We start from the raw sequence: 20047 nt of genomic DNA, 5'->3' as shown, positions 1-20047 counted from the left end.
AGGAAAATTAAACCCTTCCTCCCTGCTGAAGACTTCCAAACAGCTGTACAAGTGTTAGTCATCCCTCGAATAGACTACGGAATTGTGGCCCTCAGCAGCCTCCCGCTATCCACAACAGCACCCTTAAGAGCCTCCCTGAACGCTGCCGCAAGACTCATTACTGGCTCAAGAAAACATTCGCATATTTCCCCAGACTTAAAGTCCCTAAAATGGCTGCCTTTTGAAGCCAGAATACAACTAAAAATTGCAGTCATGACACACGCGGCCGTGCACCACAATGCACCCAACTACCTCGCTCAAAAGTTGTCTATATCAGGAGGTTCGAGATCCAATAGAAGCTCAAAAAATCTTCTCTTGAAACCCCGCAGATTCCGGAAAGAGAAAACTTATAAGCGCTCCTTCTCAGGAATGGCACCCAGGATCTGGAATGCGCTCCCTCCTGAAACCAGGCGTATCTCCTCCACTGCACTCTTCAAGAAAGAGGTGAAATCCATCCTTCTGGCCAAGATCTCCTGAACTTCATAGGTGCTGGATCAGAGACTCTGCATTGCCTTGTGTCAATGCTCACCTTGTCCTTTGGCACTATACCTCTACCTGATGGAGACACTACTGCGCTACTTTCTTACTACCGACCAATATATGATACACGCTGGGTCACTGATTCACCCTCCCGATGCCCCCACTCAGTGCTCTCTCTATACTAAAACACTGGTATAAGCCTTCCATTCACCCAAGGTGTATCTGAACACCTCTGTAGTGGGATCAATGTCTTGTGCCGTCTTATATTACTTGTTTACCGTACTGTATATTGATATGTTTTATGTATGTTTTTATTTTCCTCTCATGTTAGTGACTACTACATTGCTCCCATTACCTCTGTTCATTCCTACTGCCCCTACCCTTTCATTGTGAAGCGCTCTGATATCTGTAAGGATCTTGTTCGCGCTATATAAAACGTTGAATAAATAAAATAACATATTTGTGTTAGACTGCCACTCTTTTTTTATTGCTTTTACAGTTCTTACAACAAGGCCACATTATTGTGTTTGTTAGTATATTCACTCATAATCTTTTGGGCCCTCTCACTAATTCTTTCTTTGTTTCTTAGTTGGTGGGTGCTTGTTTGATGATGCCAATAATGATGTGATATGTGATGCTCTAATGATATCTTCAATATCACCTGTACCATTATATGTGAGGTATGAATAGTGCTTTGATAGAGTGTTGGTTGGCTTGCTCCTCGTTCTTGGCAAATTCATCATTTTAGGATTTTCATCCAGAACATGCCTTCACCTGAAGTTTTTTGTGTTCCTTTAACCAATATTACTTATGAAGACTTAACCAGAACTCTCCGTCAATATCTTTTTTTCAGTTATTTTTCTGGAATGTGATATCTATTGATTAATTTTTGGCCCTTGATAACATGAAGCGCCTTTGCGCAATGCCATTGGACATGTTTGTTGGACTTTGGTCTCAGGGATTACCATACTGCCCAGTTTGTTATTGTGTTGTGGTGCAGCATTGCAAAAGGTAGTTATAGGAGTTGTTTTAGTGTTCAATTCCTTTCATCATGCTGTGCGAGGAGATCACGCCTCACAGAAGTTTTTTTGCATCATGCAAGTGCAGACTTGCCCTATGCAGTCTTCAGTAGCAGTGGCCTCAAACAGTAAGATATATCAATGTCTCAGTCAGTGATGAGCATCATTGGCCTCTGACAGTAATAAGCTTCAGGGGCCCAAGGCAGTGTAAAGGATTGGATCCTTGAACATTTAGGTCCCTTATAGATTAGCCGAAGAAAGGATGGCTCCTCTCATTAGCCTGGGTGCCACCCTGAACAGAATGCTATACATTAGAGGTGATATGTGACAAATGGAGGGCACAACTGGGAGGGGAAACGTCCAGGCAATCTTAATAGTCTTTATTAAAAAAGCAGAACAATAATAACAAGTATGGCTATCACCAAATAGCTCCTGACAGAACAGGATGGAGAAAACTTGCCAAGCAAATTAAGATTAAAAATCAAATAGAAGTTTGAGCTATGAGAAGCAAAATTCTAGCACAAAAACAGGAACGGGGGATGAATAATGCAATAAAAAGTGAACAAAAACTTTTCAGGGCATCCTTCAGTAGTGCCTCCATATTTATGGTCTAGAAAGTACTGACATCACAGAACAAGCATTTGCAATGCAATAGGTCTCGCATTTGTGAGACTTTAAGCTATTAGCATTGTAAATGACATTGCTTTTTATTTGTGTTTTAAAAACCTAAACATAAAAGGCATTGTCATTTACAATGCCAGTTGCTCAAACTCGCGTTAATGCGAGACCTATTGCACTGCAAATGATTGTTTCTCTTGATTGCAGGTTTGCGAGGTGACTATATTGCTTTGACTAGGTGATAGAGTAATCTTTCATAATTCTTAACACAATTTACTGATTGCCTATAACAAACAGCAGCCATATCTAGTCAGGTGTTGAATGTCGGCTAGAGCGTCATCTGCTAGAAAGCCCCATGTTTCTTAGGTGCAAGGATGGGAAAGGGACAAGGAACGCTGATAGGAATGGCAATCAAACTCACAGCAGCAAACACATGGGCTCGTGAGATTGTCACACAGGACTTTTGGGAAAGCAAGATAAATATGCACTGGGTGTTTGCTCCGGTTCAAGAAGCCCGAGGTGTTAATCCTCCTACCTGCTGCCGCTCCGGATGGAGGCTGTTAAGGAGAGAGGTCCACTGGGCTCAGCTACAACTAACAGCCCCTAAGTCGAATAACACTTACACTCATCTGTCTGTAACATACCATAAGGGCTACTTTCTTTTGGGGACATGGAAGGAGGGATAAAGGCGAAATCAGATTGCCAGATTGGGCAACGAAATCCATGTGAAACAATCAATTGCAACGTCAATATACACATAGTAAGGTTTTGAGTGCTTTCGAGAGATCTGTTTTGGAGAGAACTGTGCAGTTTACCTTCATGCACCTAGGGTTCTTGAGTGAATGTGAACTTTTTGTAGCTGCATTAAAAACAAGAAACAATAAAGTGGAAACCGCGTTGGGGGGAAAAAAAGCCACAGGGAATAGATGGGAGAGGGAGGGAGAACAATGGCGCATAAAGGAAGCGTCCGCACGGGGGAAGGGGGAACAAACTCTGACATATTTAAAGGTTATAGGGCAACCCCCATAAAGCGGGCGCCGTGCCGAATCGGAAAACCAAGGCAGAAGGGAGCGGGAAAGTGTTTGCTATACTACTGCCGCCTAAATGAAAGAAAACAAATAAAAAAATGTTTTTATTGCACAATGTTGATAAAGCGGGTGTCGCGCTGAAGACAGGAGTGAGTGGCAAAGAGTTTACAATACCCGAGCGCCCAAAGGAAAGTAAACTAACTAAAAAAAACACATTATAGCGTGAATAGTGCTGCGCCATAAAGGAAAGTAAACAAACCTACAAAAAAAGAATTGGCCGTGTGACATCGCGGAGGTCAGGCAGCCTTCGTTGGGACGTGGGCGGGGCCTGCAAAAGAAACAGGAAGGATCCGCCGGGACAACGTCCAGAACCCTGCAGCCTGAATGCTGAAGTCCCTGGCCCCATCAGAGGGACCCGGGCGAAGACTGCATGGCACCAGAGGCATCACGGGGCTCCCGAGTGCTGAGGAGAGCCCCGCGGCGTGCCAGGAGACGGGCAAGGACCGAGCCGTTAAGTGAGAGCTTGCAGGCTGTGTGAACACAAGTTGCGTGCACTTGCTGGGGGGGGGTGGAGGTGCGCGTGTGTGTGTGCGTGTGTGTTATGTTATGTTATGTTATGTTAACTTGGTTTTGTATAGCGCACGGCTACTCAGAAGAGTGTCCCGGCGCTTTAGTTGCACACCTATCTCACAACATAACAAGAAAGAGAACAGAAAGAGATCCAGAAAGAACCACGGGGGGACATCTAAGAAGTAAAGAGCCACGTCTTGAGGCCCTTCCTAAACGCCAGTAGATTTGGTGTACTACGCAGTGTTACTGGCAGCGTGTTCCACAGCTGCGGGGCCAGCAGTCTAAAAGAGCGACCTCCAATGCGTGCCCTTTTTATACGAGGGACCGTGGCAAGAAACTGGGATCCGGACCTCAGGGCCCTGGCCGGATGATAAAAGGCAAGCCTTTTTTGTAAGTATTTTGCTCCTGAGGCATGAAGAGCTTTATGTGCCAAAGTTAGGGCCTTGAAAATAATCCGCTTCCGGACGGGAAGCCAGTGCAGTGACTGCAGGAGTCCCGAGGCTCTGGCACGGCGAGGTAGTCCAAAGATAGCGCGAGCGGCCGAGTTCTGGACCACCTGCAGTCGTTGTAATAGATAATCTGGCAAGCCAAGATAGAGAATGTTAGAATAATCAATTCTCGAGCCAATTATCGCCTGCACTATTATCTTCCTGTGCTCCTCCGATAGTAGGGGGAGGAACTTCCGCAACATCCGAAGCAGGCCAAAACAGGTACCAGTGAGACCAATAACCTGGGAGCGCAATGTGAGGCCATTGTCCATCTTGATCCCCAGGTTTTTGGCAACCCGGGAGGAATCCGCAGGAGGAAACATGTTCTCAGGCCACCACTCCTTCCAATCTGGATCCGAGCCACACCCGAAGAAGAGGACCTCCGATTTATCCGAGTTGCACTTGAGGCTGTTATGATGGAACCAATTAAAAACAGCCCCAAGGCAACCCCGGATACTCTCTCCGTTGAAGTCCGCACCCTTCTCGCAGGTAAAGAGGAGCTGGGTGTCATCGGCGTAGGAAACGATCTGGGCCCCGAAGGACTCCGCCAGAGCCGCCAAAGGGGTCATGAAGATATTAAAGAGAGTCGGGCTCAGCACTGAGCCCTGAGGGACTCCGACACCCAATGGCGACATCTCGGCGGAGCAAGCGGAGGCCCAGACCGTTTGTCGACGGCCGGCCAAAAAAGAACTAAACCAACTAAGCACCGTCCCCCTTAGACCGATCTCAAAAAGTCTAGCGAGGAGCCCCTCGTGGGGAACGGTGTCGAAGGCCGCCGACAGGTCTAACATCACCAGCATCGCCTTCCCACCTGAGTCCAGCACCTCCTTAATTGCCTCCGAGATTTCTAGAAGTGCTGTTTCTGTACTCAGATTGGCGCGGAAACCAGACTGGGTGGGGTGCAGTAGATCATGTGACTCCAGATAGTTGGCAAGCACCTTATGCACATGTTTTTCAAGGATTTTGGCGAAGGCAGGCAGCAGCGAAATCGGCCTATAGTTGGCCAACACCTCCGAGTTCAACCCGGGCTTTTTAAGCAAAGGGATAATCATCGCCTCCTTCCATAACCGAGGAACCACACCCTGCCTAAGAGAACAATTCAGCAGGGGGTTCACCCAGGGATTGATGACTTCAGCCATATTCGCCAAAAATTTGGCGGGGCAAGCATCCCGGGGGGAGCCAGATTTAAGGCAAGCCATCAGATCTAATGATGAAGCAGCGGAAAGAGGGGGGAAAACGGCCAAAACTGGGTCCACATTAACCATCGAGACCGAGACATCTTCCACTTGCCAAGGCAGCTCTGGCTCCTGCGAGGTAAAGGAGTCCTGGATCAGCTTAATCTTTGAAGTAAAGAAGTTGGCAATCTCAGTGACCCACGACTCAGAGGGAGGGGCCTGATTCGACAAAACCCGCGAGGCCGTAAATTCCCGCACAACGGCAAATAACTCCTTACAGGAGTTTGAGGCAGTCTCAATTTTCCTCGCGAAGTAGCCTCTCTTCTCAGCAAGGATGTCGCGATGATAGGCTTTTACTGAGGACCTGTAAGCAAGTTTGGCCACCGGGTCGTATTTCGCACGCCACGCTCTTTCAGCCACCTTACATTGGCGTCGTGAAGCCCACAGAGCTTCCGTAAACCAAGGGGCAGACGCCCGTTTTTCTGTATTGCGGGGGGGCCTCACCGGTGCAAGATCGTCAAGCCTCTCCGAGAGCCATAATTGCAGCCGCTCTACATCCCTATCTAAATCCCCTGTCAAGATACAGGGATGAGCCACACAAGCCTGTGTCAGCAGTTCGGGAGTAACCCGATGTAGTGCCCTAGATCCTTGGGCAGACGGCCGGGGGGCACAGGAAGATTTTCTAACCTCCGAGATAAAATATTTGACCAACCTGTGATCCGACCACAGCACCTGAATGGGTGCAAGGATCTCTATGGAAGTGGTCGAAAGGATCAAATCCAGAATATGGCCCTTCTCATGAGTCGGTCCACAATGATAGGGCGACAAGCCAAGGGGGGCTGTAACGTCCAACATTTTTATCGTGTCGGCCTCCGTTTCATCGTCCATATGGATATTAAAGTCGCCAGCAACTATACAATGCTCCGACTTGAGTACCAGAGACGAAGTTATTGACTGAAGCTCTTCAAAAAAAGTGCCCGTAGGCCCTGGGGGTCTATACACAAGGAGACCTTTAACAGAGTGGTGCGGCGATAACACAATTGAAAACGCGAGGGATTCACAGCCCGTAATCGCCTCGGAGGGGATGGTGGTGCAAGTGGCGCTTTTATTTACTATCAGCGCCACTCCACCTCCTCGTCCTTTCAGTCTATCCTGCCTGAAGATATTGTAATCAGGGGGGATCGCTGTGGCAATATCAGGGTTGGAAGACTCACCGAGCCACGTCTCGGTAAGCATCAGACACAGAGGTTTTTCTGTTGCCAGCAGATCATAAATATCCAAGGCATGGCGACTAAGAGATCTGGTATTTAGTAATAGGCAGAGATGCTTGGTAATAGCTGCCTCCCTGTGTGGCACACAGGCCAGATATTTCTGAGGCCGCCAGCCACATTCAGGGCATCGACTCTTACCCTTGTGACGGGCTGGGAATACCGTCCGACAGGAATCTCGCGTCCATTGCAGGGAGCGCAGCTCCTGCGCCGAATATCGTAACATGGGGGCGAAAAACAAAGGATGAAGTAAAGCTAAGATTCGCCAGATCCCAGTCCCGCCCGTCGCCCCGGAAGCCGCCGGGACGATGACGGGCGCAGACGGGCAGGACTCTGGCACGACTCGGGCACAGGGAAAGGCACACGCGCGCTTGTGTGTGTGTGCGCGCACGTGTGTGTGTTAGTGTTATCCGCTTCCTGCAATGTGGGACAGGAGATGTGCACGGCGTGTGGGTGAATTTGCGCGCTCACATGGGGGAATAGCCTGCGCGTGCACATCCCCTGTCTCACATTCCCAGGAAGTGGATGACAAAAGATGCTTCGCTGGACGCAGTGCTTCGCACTGCTTACACCAGCTCGACCTAAAAAGAATCATGCCTAATCTCTTATTTGCATTCTAAATTCTTAGACTATATTCTATGGACTGACCACCCTCTTGGAAAGGGCTCTTCATAAGGTTTGACCACAGCTTCACTCCGGAAAAACGTAGCACTTGTTGTAATGTGGAGAATGACATAATTGACTTGTGACATCCAGCGTACAATTCCACAAGAACGCTACTGCCATAGGCAGCGCCAGTTGCAGGATCCCTCTCCAGGCAGATGCAAGCATTAAGACTCCGCAGCAGTTCATGCTGCAGGGGAGCTTCACTAGGTGTCTAGTGGTATAGTATCTCAAGATTTGCCTCTTGTCAACATCAGTGCTTCTCCCAATTCAGCCTATGCAGGGCGTTCAGTAAGCCTTTTTCTTTCATCTTGTCACAGATGTACCAGGCAGTAGAGACTGTCATTGCCCCCATGCAGTAACTTGCATAGATCCAGGCAGTGTTGAACATTAATGACCCCTTGGCAATATTTCTTATATTAGGGTATTTGAAACATGAAACATAACAGGCTCCTGTCTGTATTGCTCTTCAAATGCCCAATGCATTAATGAGCAAAAATAGCCCCAGATACATCTCATGACAGTGCTACACTCTGCTAAAAGCATTACGCTAGTGTATTAATTTTACTCCCCTCCTCCACCATTGTAATTGGTGATGAAATAGCATGGAGCAAACAATTGACAGCCTTCCTGCTTCTTGATTTCCCTGAAATGCTCCAATACTGCTGATCATCTCGATCCCAGGTTCCCACCCCTTCATTTCAGGCGCAGCACAGGGCATCCTGGTGTCATCATGAGTCTTCATGGAGTGAAAGTGGATCTTTGACCATTGTTGAGTATGATTAGTGGCCATGAATCACAAGAGGTGAAACTTTGAGTGAGTCTTGCTGCCGTCACTCTCCCTCTATATGGGTAATGAATAGTATATTATTCAATGCAGATCTGCAGATCGTCAAGCATTCAGAGTCTGACTATGTGTTTAGCATTATTTTTGGGTAGAGCAGCCCCCTTGGGTAAAGTTCCATGCTCTCCCTCACCTCACGGCCCAATAGAATTCTCCCCGCCCCCTATCGGATAGGGGTAGGGATAGGCACCCCACATCTGCCCCCGGGGGTCAGAAAGCCCACTAAGCACCAGCCATTTCAAAAAGGAGATAAAACAAAGAAAAGGAGTTTGCGGCCAACCCTGGCATCAAGCCTACCTTCTCCCCAGAAGCGGCAATAGTGTCTTTCTGCCCCCTCGGGGGAGGTAGGAGGTTTGTCACAATTGGGGAGATTCCCCGAAATATTTGCCCCTGGAGGGTGGTACGAAGGCCCTGTCAATGGTTGTCCCTGCAATGGGATTGCCATTGACCTTTGTTTGATCCGTTCCTGTTATGGGCACTAGTCCCAGCCACACAAGTGGTACAGCGTTTTTATCAGCACAAGTGGGTAACGCTGGATGGTAGGATTTCTTTTTATTCCAGAGGTTTCCAGCGCAGAAATGTAAGGAAAATCTATTATTTCAGGCAAAATTTGAGGGTTGCAGGGTATTGTGGTTAGGAAAATCTCATTGGATCCATGCAAGGCACACCACCCTGCAATCCCCTGGGTGTTTGGTTTTAAAAAATGTACATGGTTTGCATGGAAGGCACCACAGCACGTTCCCAAATATTGCAGCTACCCCTAGGGTTAACCAGGCAAAATTTGAGGGTTGCAGTATATTGTGGTTAGGAAGGTCTCATTGGATCCATGCAAGGCACACCACCCTGCAATCTCCTGGATGTTTAGTTTTAAAAATATATGTCCATAGTTTGCATGGAAGGCACCACAGCACGGTCCCAAATATTGCAGCTACCCTAGGCGTACCCACACAAGTGAGGTAAAAAAATGTATTGGTATAATTGTGGGAGCATAGAATAGTAGAACATTTGTTATTACCAACTGGATTTTGCTGCATTTCTTTCTTCCAAATGTAAACCAGTGTGTAAAAAAGTAGAGATTATCGGTACCCACAAATGTAGAGCTGTTCAAATAACCCCTGCTCCTAAAATACATATCTTGTGTTTATTTCAGAAATACATAGGTTTCCTTGATACTCATTTTTCACTCTACATATTTCACCATATGAATCTGTCTATATTCTGTACTCAATGATAAGCTTTTGTACAGTGCATCTCAGTTGTACGCCCTGGTTGCCTTTAGTTATTGATGAACCTACAAACTCTATATTTCACCACAACCAGGAGGGTCAAACGTAATGGTATATTGCTTAAGTAATTCGGCCATTGTGACAACAAGTTACAGATGAATACGTCACAAACGGCTGTTTTTTATACAAAAAATAGGCTACCTTGTTACTGGTGATCGAATTCCGTAAAAAGAAAAAAACAGTAGACCAGAGCTGTTTTGCAAAACAGGAACAGTTTGTTTAATTAAACATAGCGGCCAGGAGAACAGTTACAGACACGAGATCTGAGGACTCTCTCAATTTACATTTAGTATGTGTCCTTATATGCAAATTACAACAAGGCATAAAAGTTCCCGGCGTACCATATATGGTGAGAGATGTTGGTTGCTGCCTTTGGAGTCATAAACTAATGGTTACTACAGGTGGGTCTTGACCGTCCGTAGAAACAGAATGGCCAGTGGCGAAAATGTCCAGATGTCTAGCAAGGATGGATCATGTGATCACTATATGTGCTAGGTCCTGATTGGCTATGTGTTCCTAACACATGTGGCATCTTACTTTTTATGGTGTTTTTAGGATCGCATGTACCTTCCTCCAGCCATGTGTGCTTTATTGGGGCAATCTCCCTTGGCCATTGTAATGCTGCTGTACCCATCTGTGGGACTGATCTAGAGTTTCCTGCCCAAGTGTTTGCCTACCAGTTACGCACCCTCCGATCCGTGGCCTCTCAATCAGCAGTTCCCATGCCTAGGTCTCAGGGCCTGCCTATCTACATATTTGCGAGTCAAGGTTGATGTAGATTTCACAACAGGCGATTCTGTTAGTAAAGGCGATATTTCATTTTCATCGATGTATGCATCTATTTCCATGTTAACAACCTCATTGAAAAACTTAAAAACTGTGAAAAAAATATTTTTTTTAAATTCATCTCTGCATGTTCCTGAAAGCTGGGAGGATGGTGACTTTAGCACAGAAAACCATGAGTTGATACCATTTTCAGGAGTAAAACAACCGGACACTTTTATCCAACATACTTTTTTTCTATTTTCCCCAAGAAAATGTAGCTATATTTTGCCTATTTACTCAGTCCCCTCCAGGGCAATGCACAAATTCTGAATATTTCTAGCAACCCCAGAATGTTGGAAAAAAAGGACACAAATTTGGCATGGATACCTTATGTGAAACAAAGGGTGTGGAGCCCTATGCACGAAGTAACCTAAATTGCCAAATTGTGTGTGCGTGGGTGGGGTTAAAAGAGAAGTATCTGGCCAAGAGATGTATGTGGCCTACACATTGAGTTTTTTTTTCATTTTCCCTATAGTTCTTTTTCATCCTTGTGGGAGTGTTCTGTAGCCTTGGGGCTGGATTGTGCTGACAAACACCCTATATGGCACATTTAAAAAATAAAAATGTGATTTATTTTAAAACCATCCCATCCGTATTGGGTAATTAGATTGCAAAATGGATGAAGCTACCGAAAAGAATCTGTGGTGGCAGCCAATCAGATGTATGAATACTGAAATATTTTTGTGGTGGTGGAATCAGTTTGTTCAATTTATTTTTCAAAATATTTCAACCGTAAAGATATCCTTATTACTCTTCAAAGTCTATCTCAAAAACTACTAAATCAAATTACACCGTATCACATGCTTGCTTTTGATTGAGTCTCTCTTTCTCTCTTAATGAAGAATTGCCTCATGGGGAAATTAAAGTTGAGCACCTGAAATGTCTTTGCTGTTGGGAAATTGTAAACTTTATCACTGAGGAAGTAACCAAGGCAAGCAGTAAAAAGATATATTTTCTGTACCTGAACAGCACTAGTGGCCTATGAAGAAGCTGTGGCAGCAAGCTCAGTTTAAAGTATACACAATACAGAGCAGAAAAATACAGAACCTATGAAATATGGTGTATTAAGAGATTTTGTTTATTTCATTATTACATACAATTTCTCTTTTCAAACAGCAAGTTGCATCATTGATTGGGGCCGATCCTAGAGAGATTATTTTCACCAGTGGCGCTACGGAGTCCAATAATCTAGCTGTTAAGGTAAGAGTCTTTTGTCCTGATCTGTCCTGTGGGAACGTTGAATGGCTCTTTTAGTCTCTGTAGCCCATCAGCTTAATTGCCTCGTATTCACTGATGGTGAGGAGCCCCCCCATCTGATAATTTTTCATTTTGCATATTTATGCAGTGCTTAAACATGTGTGTGCAATTAAATGTACCAGATCATAATTACAGACCTGTAGTGAACTGCTGATATAACATTTCTATCAAATCTGATTTCTTCCCAGAGCTTCACCAGCATTATTAGAAGGCTTTGGTTGGCCTCACGATTTTACTCCTGATTTTTACTTTTCTCTTATTCTGGCATTTGCATTGACTATTTATGAAGAAACTGTTGGCTTAAGGGAGTTAATGGTATGGAGTTCAACATCACTAACAATTTTTTTTAAACGACCATTAAAAATATATATATATATGTGTGTGTGTGTGTATATGTGTGTATATGTATATAGTGAGTGTAGGAGAGTAGGGTCTGCAATCCTATGATCACCCAGATTTTTGCTTTTTGCTGCACTGGTTTACGACTTTCCCTGGCTGTGGGCCTGCTAATCAGACCCACAGCCTAGCTGTTCTCTCTATCCAAATTGTACTCAGGTACTGAATTGGCACTGGGCCCTCTCCAAGTCCCTGTACTCAGGGCTGAGGTGTACCCAGAAGTCTCCCAGGGGCTGAAGCATGTATTATGCCACCCCTGGGCTGACTAACTAAACTGACACAACTGGCTGCACGACAGCTGGGGCAAGGTGGTGTACTCACCCTTTGCTTTAGATATAGTATACCTATATCTAACCCTAAAATGGACACACAGATCTCCTATCAGTCACTCCTATGGCAGGCCTTAACAATCCTGAAGGCAGAGGGCTTGGAATCGTGTGAGATGGTGCTCTGGCATGAGCTGAGCCTGTCTGCGGCTTTCGGGATCCATCCCTTAGCCGTTTCCATGATATCGCATACCATATACTCTTAAGTGCATTATAATCCTCGCGGTTATATGCCAACTCTGGTATCGCTTTATCAAAACATGTCGAGTAAGGTGTCATACGAATTGGAATACTAACCCCTCGCCAATTCTGGCGACGGGGTTAGCATTCCACCCTTCTAGAGGGACACGACATGTATGTAACCCCTAACCCCGGTTAAAGTCAAACAGAGCCTCAGCTCCACAAAATGGATGCTGCCACCGAGACACAAGTCTGCCCTCCTGCTGCTGGGAGTCCTCCCAGAGCAGGAGATAAGGACAAAGGGTTTCCTGCCAGGGGCGGTGCCAGCACCGTCCCAGACAGGGTTTTGTGTATTGTAGGTAGGCAGGGCTTTAGAGGAAGGTGACTGCACGTGGCACCCCGGTGCTCACTGTGCATAGGCTGGCTGGAACCAGTTCCAGGGTCACTCCAGACCCTGTGCTGGGGAAAAGCCCGCCAAGGAAGTGGGTGTAACCACCCCCCTCCTAGTCCCACCCCTAGGGCAGGACTTAGTCGCGTGCCAGCCCCTTTTTACAGGATAAAGGTAGGAACTGGCCCCCTTCCAAATCAGATCATCTTTGAATCCTGAAACTACTTTCCACGAAAGGAACTCAAGACTTCTTCCTAAGATTTCTCCCTTGTGACTAAGGAGTAGTCACCCTGCATCCGCAGGCACCATCTTAAGAACACTGCGGTCTGCTGCAAGTCTCTCCTCCGGATCAAGACTGCCCAGCTCGACGAGAACCGGCTTCCCTGGCACCTCTGACCTCTACCTGCATCATCAGTCACGCTGAGATTCGTGGGTGTGACGAGACCTCGAGGGACCGGCCATCTTCAAGACTGCACGACTTCTTTCCAGCAAGCCCGCCGAGTAATTTCCTGGTGAGTGCTTTGGGGTCCGAGAAGCCCCGACCCTGAGCAGCTCCAGCACCGAAGTGCAGCCTCCCAGCATCTCCACGATCTGCGTGGGGCCCTTCTGCTTTTTGCTGCTCACCGCGTTGTTTGGCTACTAGCCCGCTGGCTTGTGGCCTTCTGAACGACGCCCGACGACATTTCTGCTGCTGGTCTGGTTGCTCCAGGCTGGCCCTTGCTCCCTTCCAAAAGAGGAGCACCCCGGACCCTCCTGGTCCACTCAAGACGCCATTTCGAGTCCACCGCGTGGGCTTGAATTAGCCAAGGCTTGTTGCCCAATCCGGGGTAACTTCGACGCCGACAGCTTCATCCATCGTGGGACAGCTCGCCTCTCCATCCTGGTCGCCGACAACGCCTCCTGGTCCGTGAGACCTGCAGAGCCAGCGTCGCCCACTCACCTGACTGCGGTGACTTCGCCCGGTGCCATCCTGGTGCCCACTTAATCACTGGCTAGTGATTCAAGAACTTGGTCCCCTCTGCTTTCAGGTTTCTTCTTCCTCGATCCAGGCTTGGATCCAACGAACTTTCCTTCACTGGTCGCCTGCCAGCAACTTCCTTCTTCCAGGCTCCTGGTCCGGCAACGAGATCCCCGACGTCTTTTCAGACCTATGCAGCTGCAGCCCCTGGGCTAGGTAACTTCGGCACTTCGGTGTCCCAGCATAGCCTCACTACCCTAGGGTCAGGATCCACTGTCGTTTTCTTCCTACCAGGTCGGGTTCGCCCGTGAACACTAACTTTGCCTTTACTAGCCTCCATAGACTTTGTCCCGCATCCCGCGTGAGAGTGCACACTCTGCACCCGAGTCCCCTAGGTCTCCTAGAAGTAATCTAACGATTCTATAGTCAAGTCCTAGCGATTCCAAAGCCTATTAGTACTGTACTTACCTGCTAGTAATTTCGCATTCCACTTTTTAAGTATATGGTTTTTCGTGCCCCTCGGGCATTTGTGTATAACGTGCTAACTTAAGTATTTTCGTAAGAGTTTTGTTGTGTGCCTAGCACCCTGTCCTCATAAAGAGTACAGGGTTGTTGTGATTCTAATAAATACACTGTTTATTTTCATAACACTTGTGTGGTGTCCTTTCACTGGGTGTTCAAGGGGTAATGTGATGGTAAAACAGCTGGCTTAACACGCCCTCTAGAGTCTTAGCCTTAGACTGCTCGTATCCATGCTACTAGGATAGCTGGTCTATAAGGTTGACTTACAACCAATCATCAATAAGGGTTGTTTGGACTGATATATAGTGATCACTAGAATAGTGAACACTGCACATCAGGCCAACTTCTCACAGTGAGGTTGATGTGGTCGCACTTTTGAAAATAAATTAAGAAGCACTGAATTGGGTCTACCTCGTCTGATTGCAAGCCTGTTGGTGAGAAATTGTGGAGGACGAGTCTTGCAGCATATATATATATATATATATATATATATATATATATATATATATATATATATATATATATATATATATATATATATATTCACATCCTCCGCTACGCCACCGGGACACCTAGACAGCGGTGCACCACAGGGGCCGAGGTAACCCTGTAACAAAATGCAGGTTCACAACGCGTAGTTGCTGCTACGCAGGTGCACTCTCCACTGGTAGAACACAGACCACTTCCAACGTCTTTAGCGCTTTCCAAAGTAGTTTATTTCATCCATTAGTTGCATGTGAAATACGGGCAAAGGAACAAACCCCCAACGCGTTTCGGCGAAGCTCTCGCCTTGGTCACGGGTGATTTTACAAAAACGTGTTCAAACAATAAATAAAGTTGCACGTAAAAAAATATATCAACATAGACAAAGGACTCACACCCTCGCTGGTTCCGCCATCTTGGAGTGGTCTATCTGTAACCACCTTGAAAGCCAGTCGACTTTTCTAATAATCTCGAATTCATTTGCATATGCTATACAGACATACAAGCTTTTGTTGAAGCTATAATCAAATATAAAAAATGCATATTTGAAATAATCAAAAGAAACCAAAGGTCCCCGAACACATAATGTTTTGTCAAACGAATAGGCAAGTCGTATTGTACGCAAACATAATTACACCATGGCTCGTGAAATTACCACCATACATAACTCATGGTACTGAATTGATTAATAAATCATTAATCATATGCACATAATTAGAACTCAAGTGAGTAGCGTACTAAAAAAGAAGAAAATATAACGAAACCGCTCGCCATTCTTGCCATCATACCTAGCTCCAGGTATTAGTCCATTCCTGCACCCTTGGTCATATATGCCAGTTTTTAAACTCCAGTGAGTAGCGTGCATAAAAAATCAAAATAACAATACAGCTTGTCATCCTTAATCAATTCCATGGCATATAATTGGGACATCACACATATACTACCAAGTGGTATACACATTATAGAGTCCATTCCAAATTAATACATTCAATGTCACTGCCCAAGTGGCGGTATTGTCCAGTATGCAGCTAATCTCCTGATTCCTAAACGGAAGAAGAGAAAAAGCCAATCAGATGTATAGCAGACCCAATGTCCTAACATAAATAATAGATGGCTTAAAGGGTCATGAGTCCTCAATAAACAAGTGTTAAAATGTGTGACTAATTTTTTAAATTGTAATTTATCAACAGAAGCACGGAGAGAGCCTCAGGCACAAACATTTCATCAAACTGTACATTGTTGGTATTATACATTATTAGAACTACACAGGATATGTATAATACATCGTAACCTAGACACCTCAAATTATTGCGTCACAATAAACCTCCAACTACATTTTTAACTACATTTTTAAACAGATGTCTCACCACCAACCTACAACTCATTCCCCCAAATGCCATTTCATTTCTTCTTCAGAATTCAGGCCTCTGGGTATCAGGGTATCTAGGTCTAAAATGTACCTATTCTCCAGCTGTCTCAACTTCCGTATCTTATCACCCCTTCTGTTCATAACTGGGAGTTTGTCAATTACGAAGAACTTGAGCAGATTGCGATTGCTCCTATGAAGTTCCTCGAAATGACGGGCAACTGGCGAAGTCTGATCTTTGTTGTCAATTGCTCTCATATGCTCCAAAACACGTTTTTTGGCAGGGAACATTGTACTCCCTATGTATTTTTTAGAGCACGGGCACATCAGAACATAGATACAATACTCAGATAAACAAGTCACATGTTTGCTAATGGTTCTCTCTACCCCCTCTACAGGAAAAAAGACCTTCTTCACATTGTTACTATACTTGCAAGCTTTGCACTTCATGCAAGTGTAGAAGCCCTGAATATCCACACTTCTCGGTGCAATACTGCTCACTTCGTTCTTACTGAGCTTATCCCTAAGTGAATGGGCCTTTCTAAAGGTCATGTTTGGTCTGTCACCCAAGACGTGCAACAAAGTGGACTCCGTCTTGAGTACATTCCAATGGCGTTTGAGACTGCTCTGGACCTGCCAGGAACTAGAATGGAAAGTAGAAATGAATCTTACATTGTCTTTGTCTGGTGGATGCAATTTTTCTTGAGGAACCAGCAATGAAGAATGACTCATCTTACTGGCCTTGTTGAATGCTACCTCTATAGTTGTAGGTTGGTAACCCCTTTCTCTAAAGCGCTGTTTCATGCACTCACTTTCCATAAGGAAATCTTGATCCGTGCTACAGTTCCTCCGAGCCCGGAGGAACTCGCCATAAGGGATGCTCCGGATTAAAGATTTGGGGTGTCCACTTTCAGCATGCAATAATGTATTGCCTGCAGTATCCTTCCGGTATAGTTTGGTAGTCAATTTCTGGCCAGACACTTCGATGAGTAAATCAAGGAATACCATCGTCTGGGTGCTCATTTGTCCCTCTAAGACAAGATTAAGGTCATTCTTGTTGAGATCAACAACAAATTGTTCAGCTTGGGCCTGTGAGCCCTCCCAAACGATGAATAAATCATCTATGTAGCGAAGCCACAACTTGACGTGGTCTCGGTACATAGAATATGTTCTCTCCACCTGCTGCTCCCAGCTTGCCATAAATAGATTAGCAAAACTGGGAGCAAAACAAGTGCCCATTGCTGTACCCTGTCGCTGTCTGTAATAGACATCGTTGAAGACAAAGAAATTTTGCTCCAAACAGTAAGTCATCATTTGGATAATCATCTCAGTGTGCTCAAGATATGAGATTGAACGAGTATTAAGAAATTTCCGGCAAGCCTTGATGCCATCCTCATGTCTAATTGATGTGTAACGACTACACACATCAAGTGTAACCAATACAAAATTGTCTGCCAGACTAAATCAGATAACTTGTTGATGAAATCCCTGCTATCTTTCAAGTAGAATGGTATACTCGCAACAAAAGGACGGAGAAAAAAATCAATATATTTCGACGTGTTCTCCAAAAGAGAATCTATTGACGAAACTATAGGCCTGCCCGGGGGTTTACTGGAGTTCTTGTGCAGCTTGGGCAAAAGATATAACACTGCCACCTTGGGGTTGCGGTTTAGAAGGAATGCGTACTCATTCCATTCTATAATGCCATCCAACCGCCATTTGGTCAACATCTCAAAATATGTGCTGTTACTTTTTTCAATGGCCTGTAAGGAAGAGATTTCATAACATTCTGTAACATTCAATTGTCGCAAATCCTCTATGATATAATCCGCTACATCCATTAGAACCACATTCCCCCCCTTGTCCGATTGGCGGATGACAATTGAGGAGTCATTCTCCAATGACTTCACAGCTAGTCTTTCTGGTTTACTCAAATTGTCATTTGACCAACATTTCTTTTTTGCCAGATTCTTAAAGTCATTGATGACCAATGATTCAAAAGTATCAATACTGCATGCAGGCAAGGTGGGATTAAAGGTGGATTTGGGCTTGAATGGATTTTGACAATTTAAGTTAGTTTTGAAACCCAGAGAGACCGCGTCAGTCTGGGTATTCACTGGTGTACCAAACTCCAAATCCTGGTTTCTTTTGATTATTTCAAATATGCATTTTTTATATTTGATTATAGCTTCAACAAAAGCTTTTATGTCTGTATAGCATATGCAAATGAATTCGAGATTATTAGAAAAGTCGACTGGCTTTCAAGGTGGTTACAGATAGACCACTCCAAGATGGCGGAACCAGCGAGGGTGTGAGTCCTTTGTCTATGTTGATATATTTTTTTACGTGCAACTTTATTTATTGTTTGAACACGATTTTGTAAAATCACCCGTGACCAAGGCGAGAGCTTCGCCGAAACGCGTTGGGGGTTTGTTCCTTTGCCCGTATTTCACATGCAACTAATGGATTAAATAAACTACTTTGGAAAGCGCTAAAGACATTGGAAGTGGTCTGTGTTCTACCAGTGGAGAGTGCACCTGCGTAGCAGCGACTACGCGTTGTGAACCTGCATATATATATATATATATATATATATATATTCACGCTGCCAGTTCCGTCAATTACGTACAGAAATACATGTATATATATTCCAAGAACTCCACTGCTGCTTCTAGCGCTTCAAATGTCGAAGAATGGTGCACCGCAACTTTGGTGCATAGAATCAGTTTATTCACCCCAAGGTAAATCAGCCATAACGCGTGTCAGCTCTGGAGAGCCTTGATCAGATATATATCTCCAAAAAGAAACATGTGCTCCTTCTGCAACGCTGTACGGGCCACACCAACAGTGCTTGAAAAGATTCTTTATTAGAAGACCAACAGGCATTACGCATTTTGAGTCCCGCGACTCTTAATCATATGCCAATTGCTGTGATGTCAGTGGGTTCGTTTGATTTTAAATAACGTAACTATTAAGACAATGAAAAGGGACAACAGTCCGTTCTTCCAGATTAAAGGGGCAGTTCATTCTTGGTTTTTTTGTTCATCATATTCACCGTATATCAGTAGTGCAACGCAGTTAAGTACGAGTTTTTGTTTCAGGTTACTTTTTAACCCCCAAATGGTATTATCATCATTTTGTTGCAAGATTTTGTTTATTCTTGATTACATCAAACAGGACTGCAACTCCCAAAATGCTCCATCTCTGCCCTCTTGATTTATACTGGTTTTCAAAGTCGATTTAGGCAAAACCACCCTTATTCCACAGTGTACCGAGTGCAACACATGCTTTTAAATGGACAGTTCCTTAGCTCGGTCACGGTGTACAAGTAAAGTCCCACTACCACTGAATTTCTGTACAGCTTCTCGTTTGCCTTTTCAAAGTCATTAACTCAAGCATGAAGTGCTAAGGAAAATTCCTCTGCAAATCCTGGCTGCTGTAAAGTCCATTCCCCAAGTTGAGGCGGGCCTCACACGGTGGACCTTCCATCAAAAACTTTGTTCCTGGATTATATATATATATATATATATATATATATATATATATATATATATATATATATATATATATATATTATTCAATCAAATGTTTTATCAACAAATGCGGGGTGTTGCTATGGGGGCCAGCTTCTCCCCCTGCTATGCCGTCTATTTATGGGCTGGTGGGAGGAGCTGATCCTCATAGGCACGCATAAGAAACTGTATGATGACCACGTAAACTATATTTCAGGTATATAGACGACCTGTTTTTGGTGTGAGATGCGACAACAGGACACGCAATGAATTTTGTTGAATCAATTAACAGGAATGATGTCAATTTGCACTTTACCTCCACTATAAGCAGCATCAAAATAAATTGTTTGGATGTA

The 20047-nt window shown here is 44.9% G+C and overlaps 1 protein-coding gene across 2 annotated transcripts in view; it reads left to right on the top strand.

Moving 5' to 3' along the window:
* Positions 1 to 20047, top strand: part of NFS1 (NFS1 cysteine desulfurase) — a 658188-nt gene that overhangs the window by 242836 nt on the left and 395305 nt on the right. For both annotated transcript variants that reach the window (XM_078652222.1, XM_078652223.1), the window contains exon 4: positions 11420 to 11503. In XM_078652222.1, coding sequence (XP_078508348.1) covers positions 11420 to 11503 — 84 coding nt within the window. The remainder of the gene's footprint in view (positions 1 to 11419; positions 11504 to 20047) is intronic.

The sequence above is a fragment of the Lissotriton helveticus genome, chromosome 7 (genome assembly GCF_964261635.1).
Source record: "Lissotriton helveticus chromosome 7, aLisHel1.1, whole genome shotgun sequence".
NCBI classification, from domain to species: Eukaryota; Metazoa; Chordata; class Amphibia; order Caudata; family Salamandridae; genus Lissotriton; species Lissotriton helveticus.
Note: the sequence above shows the minus strand (reverse complement) of the source record. Positions and strands in the feature narration are given on the sequence as shown.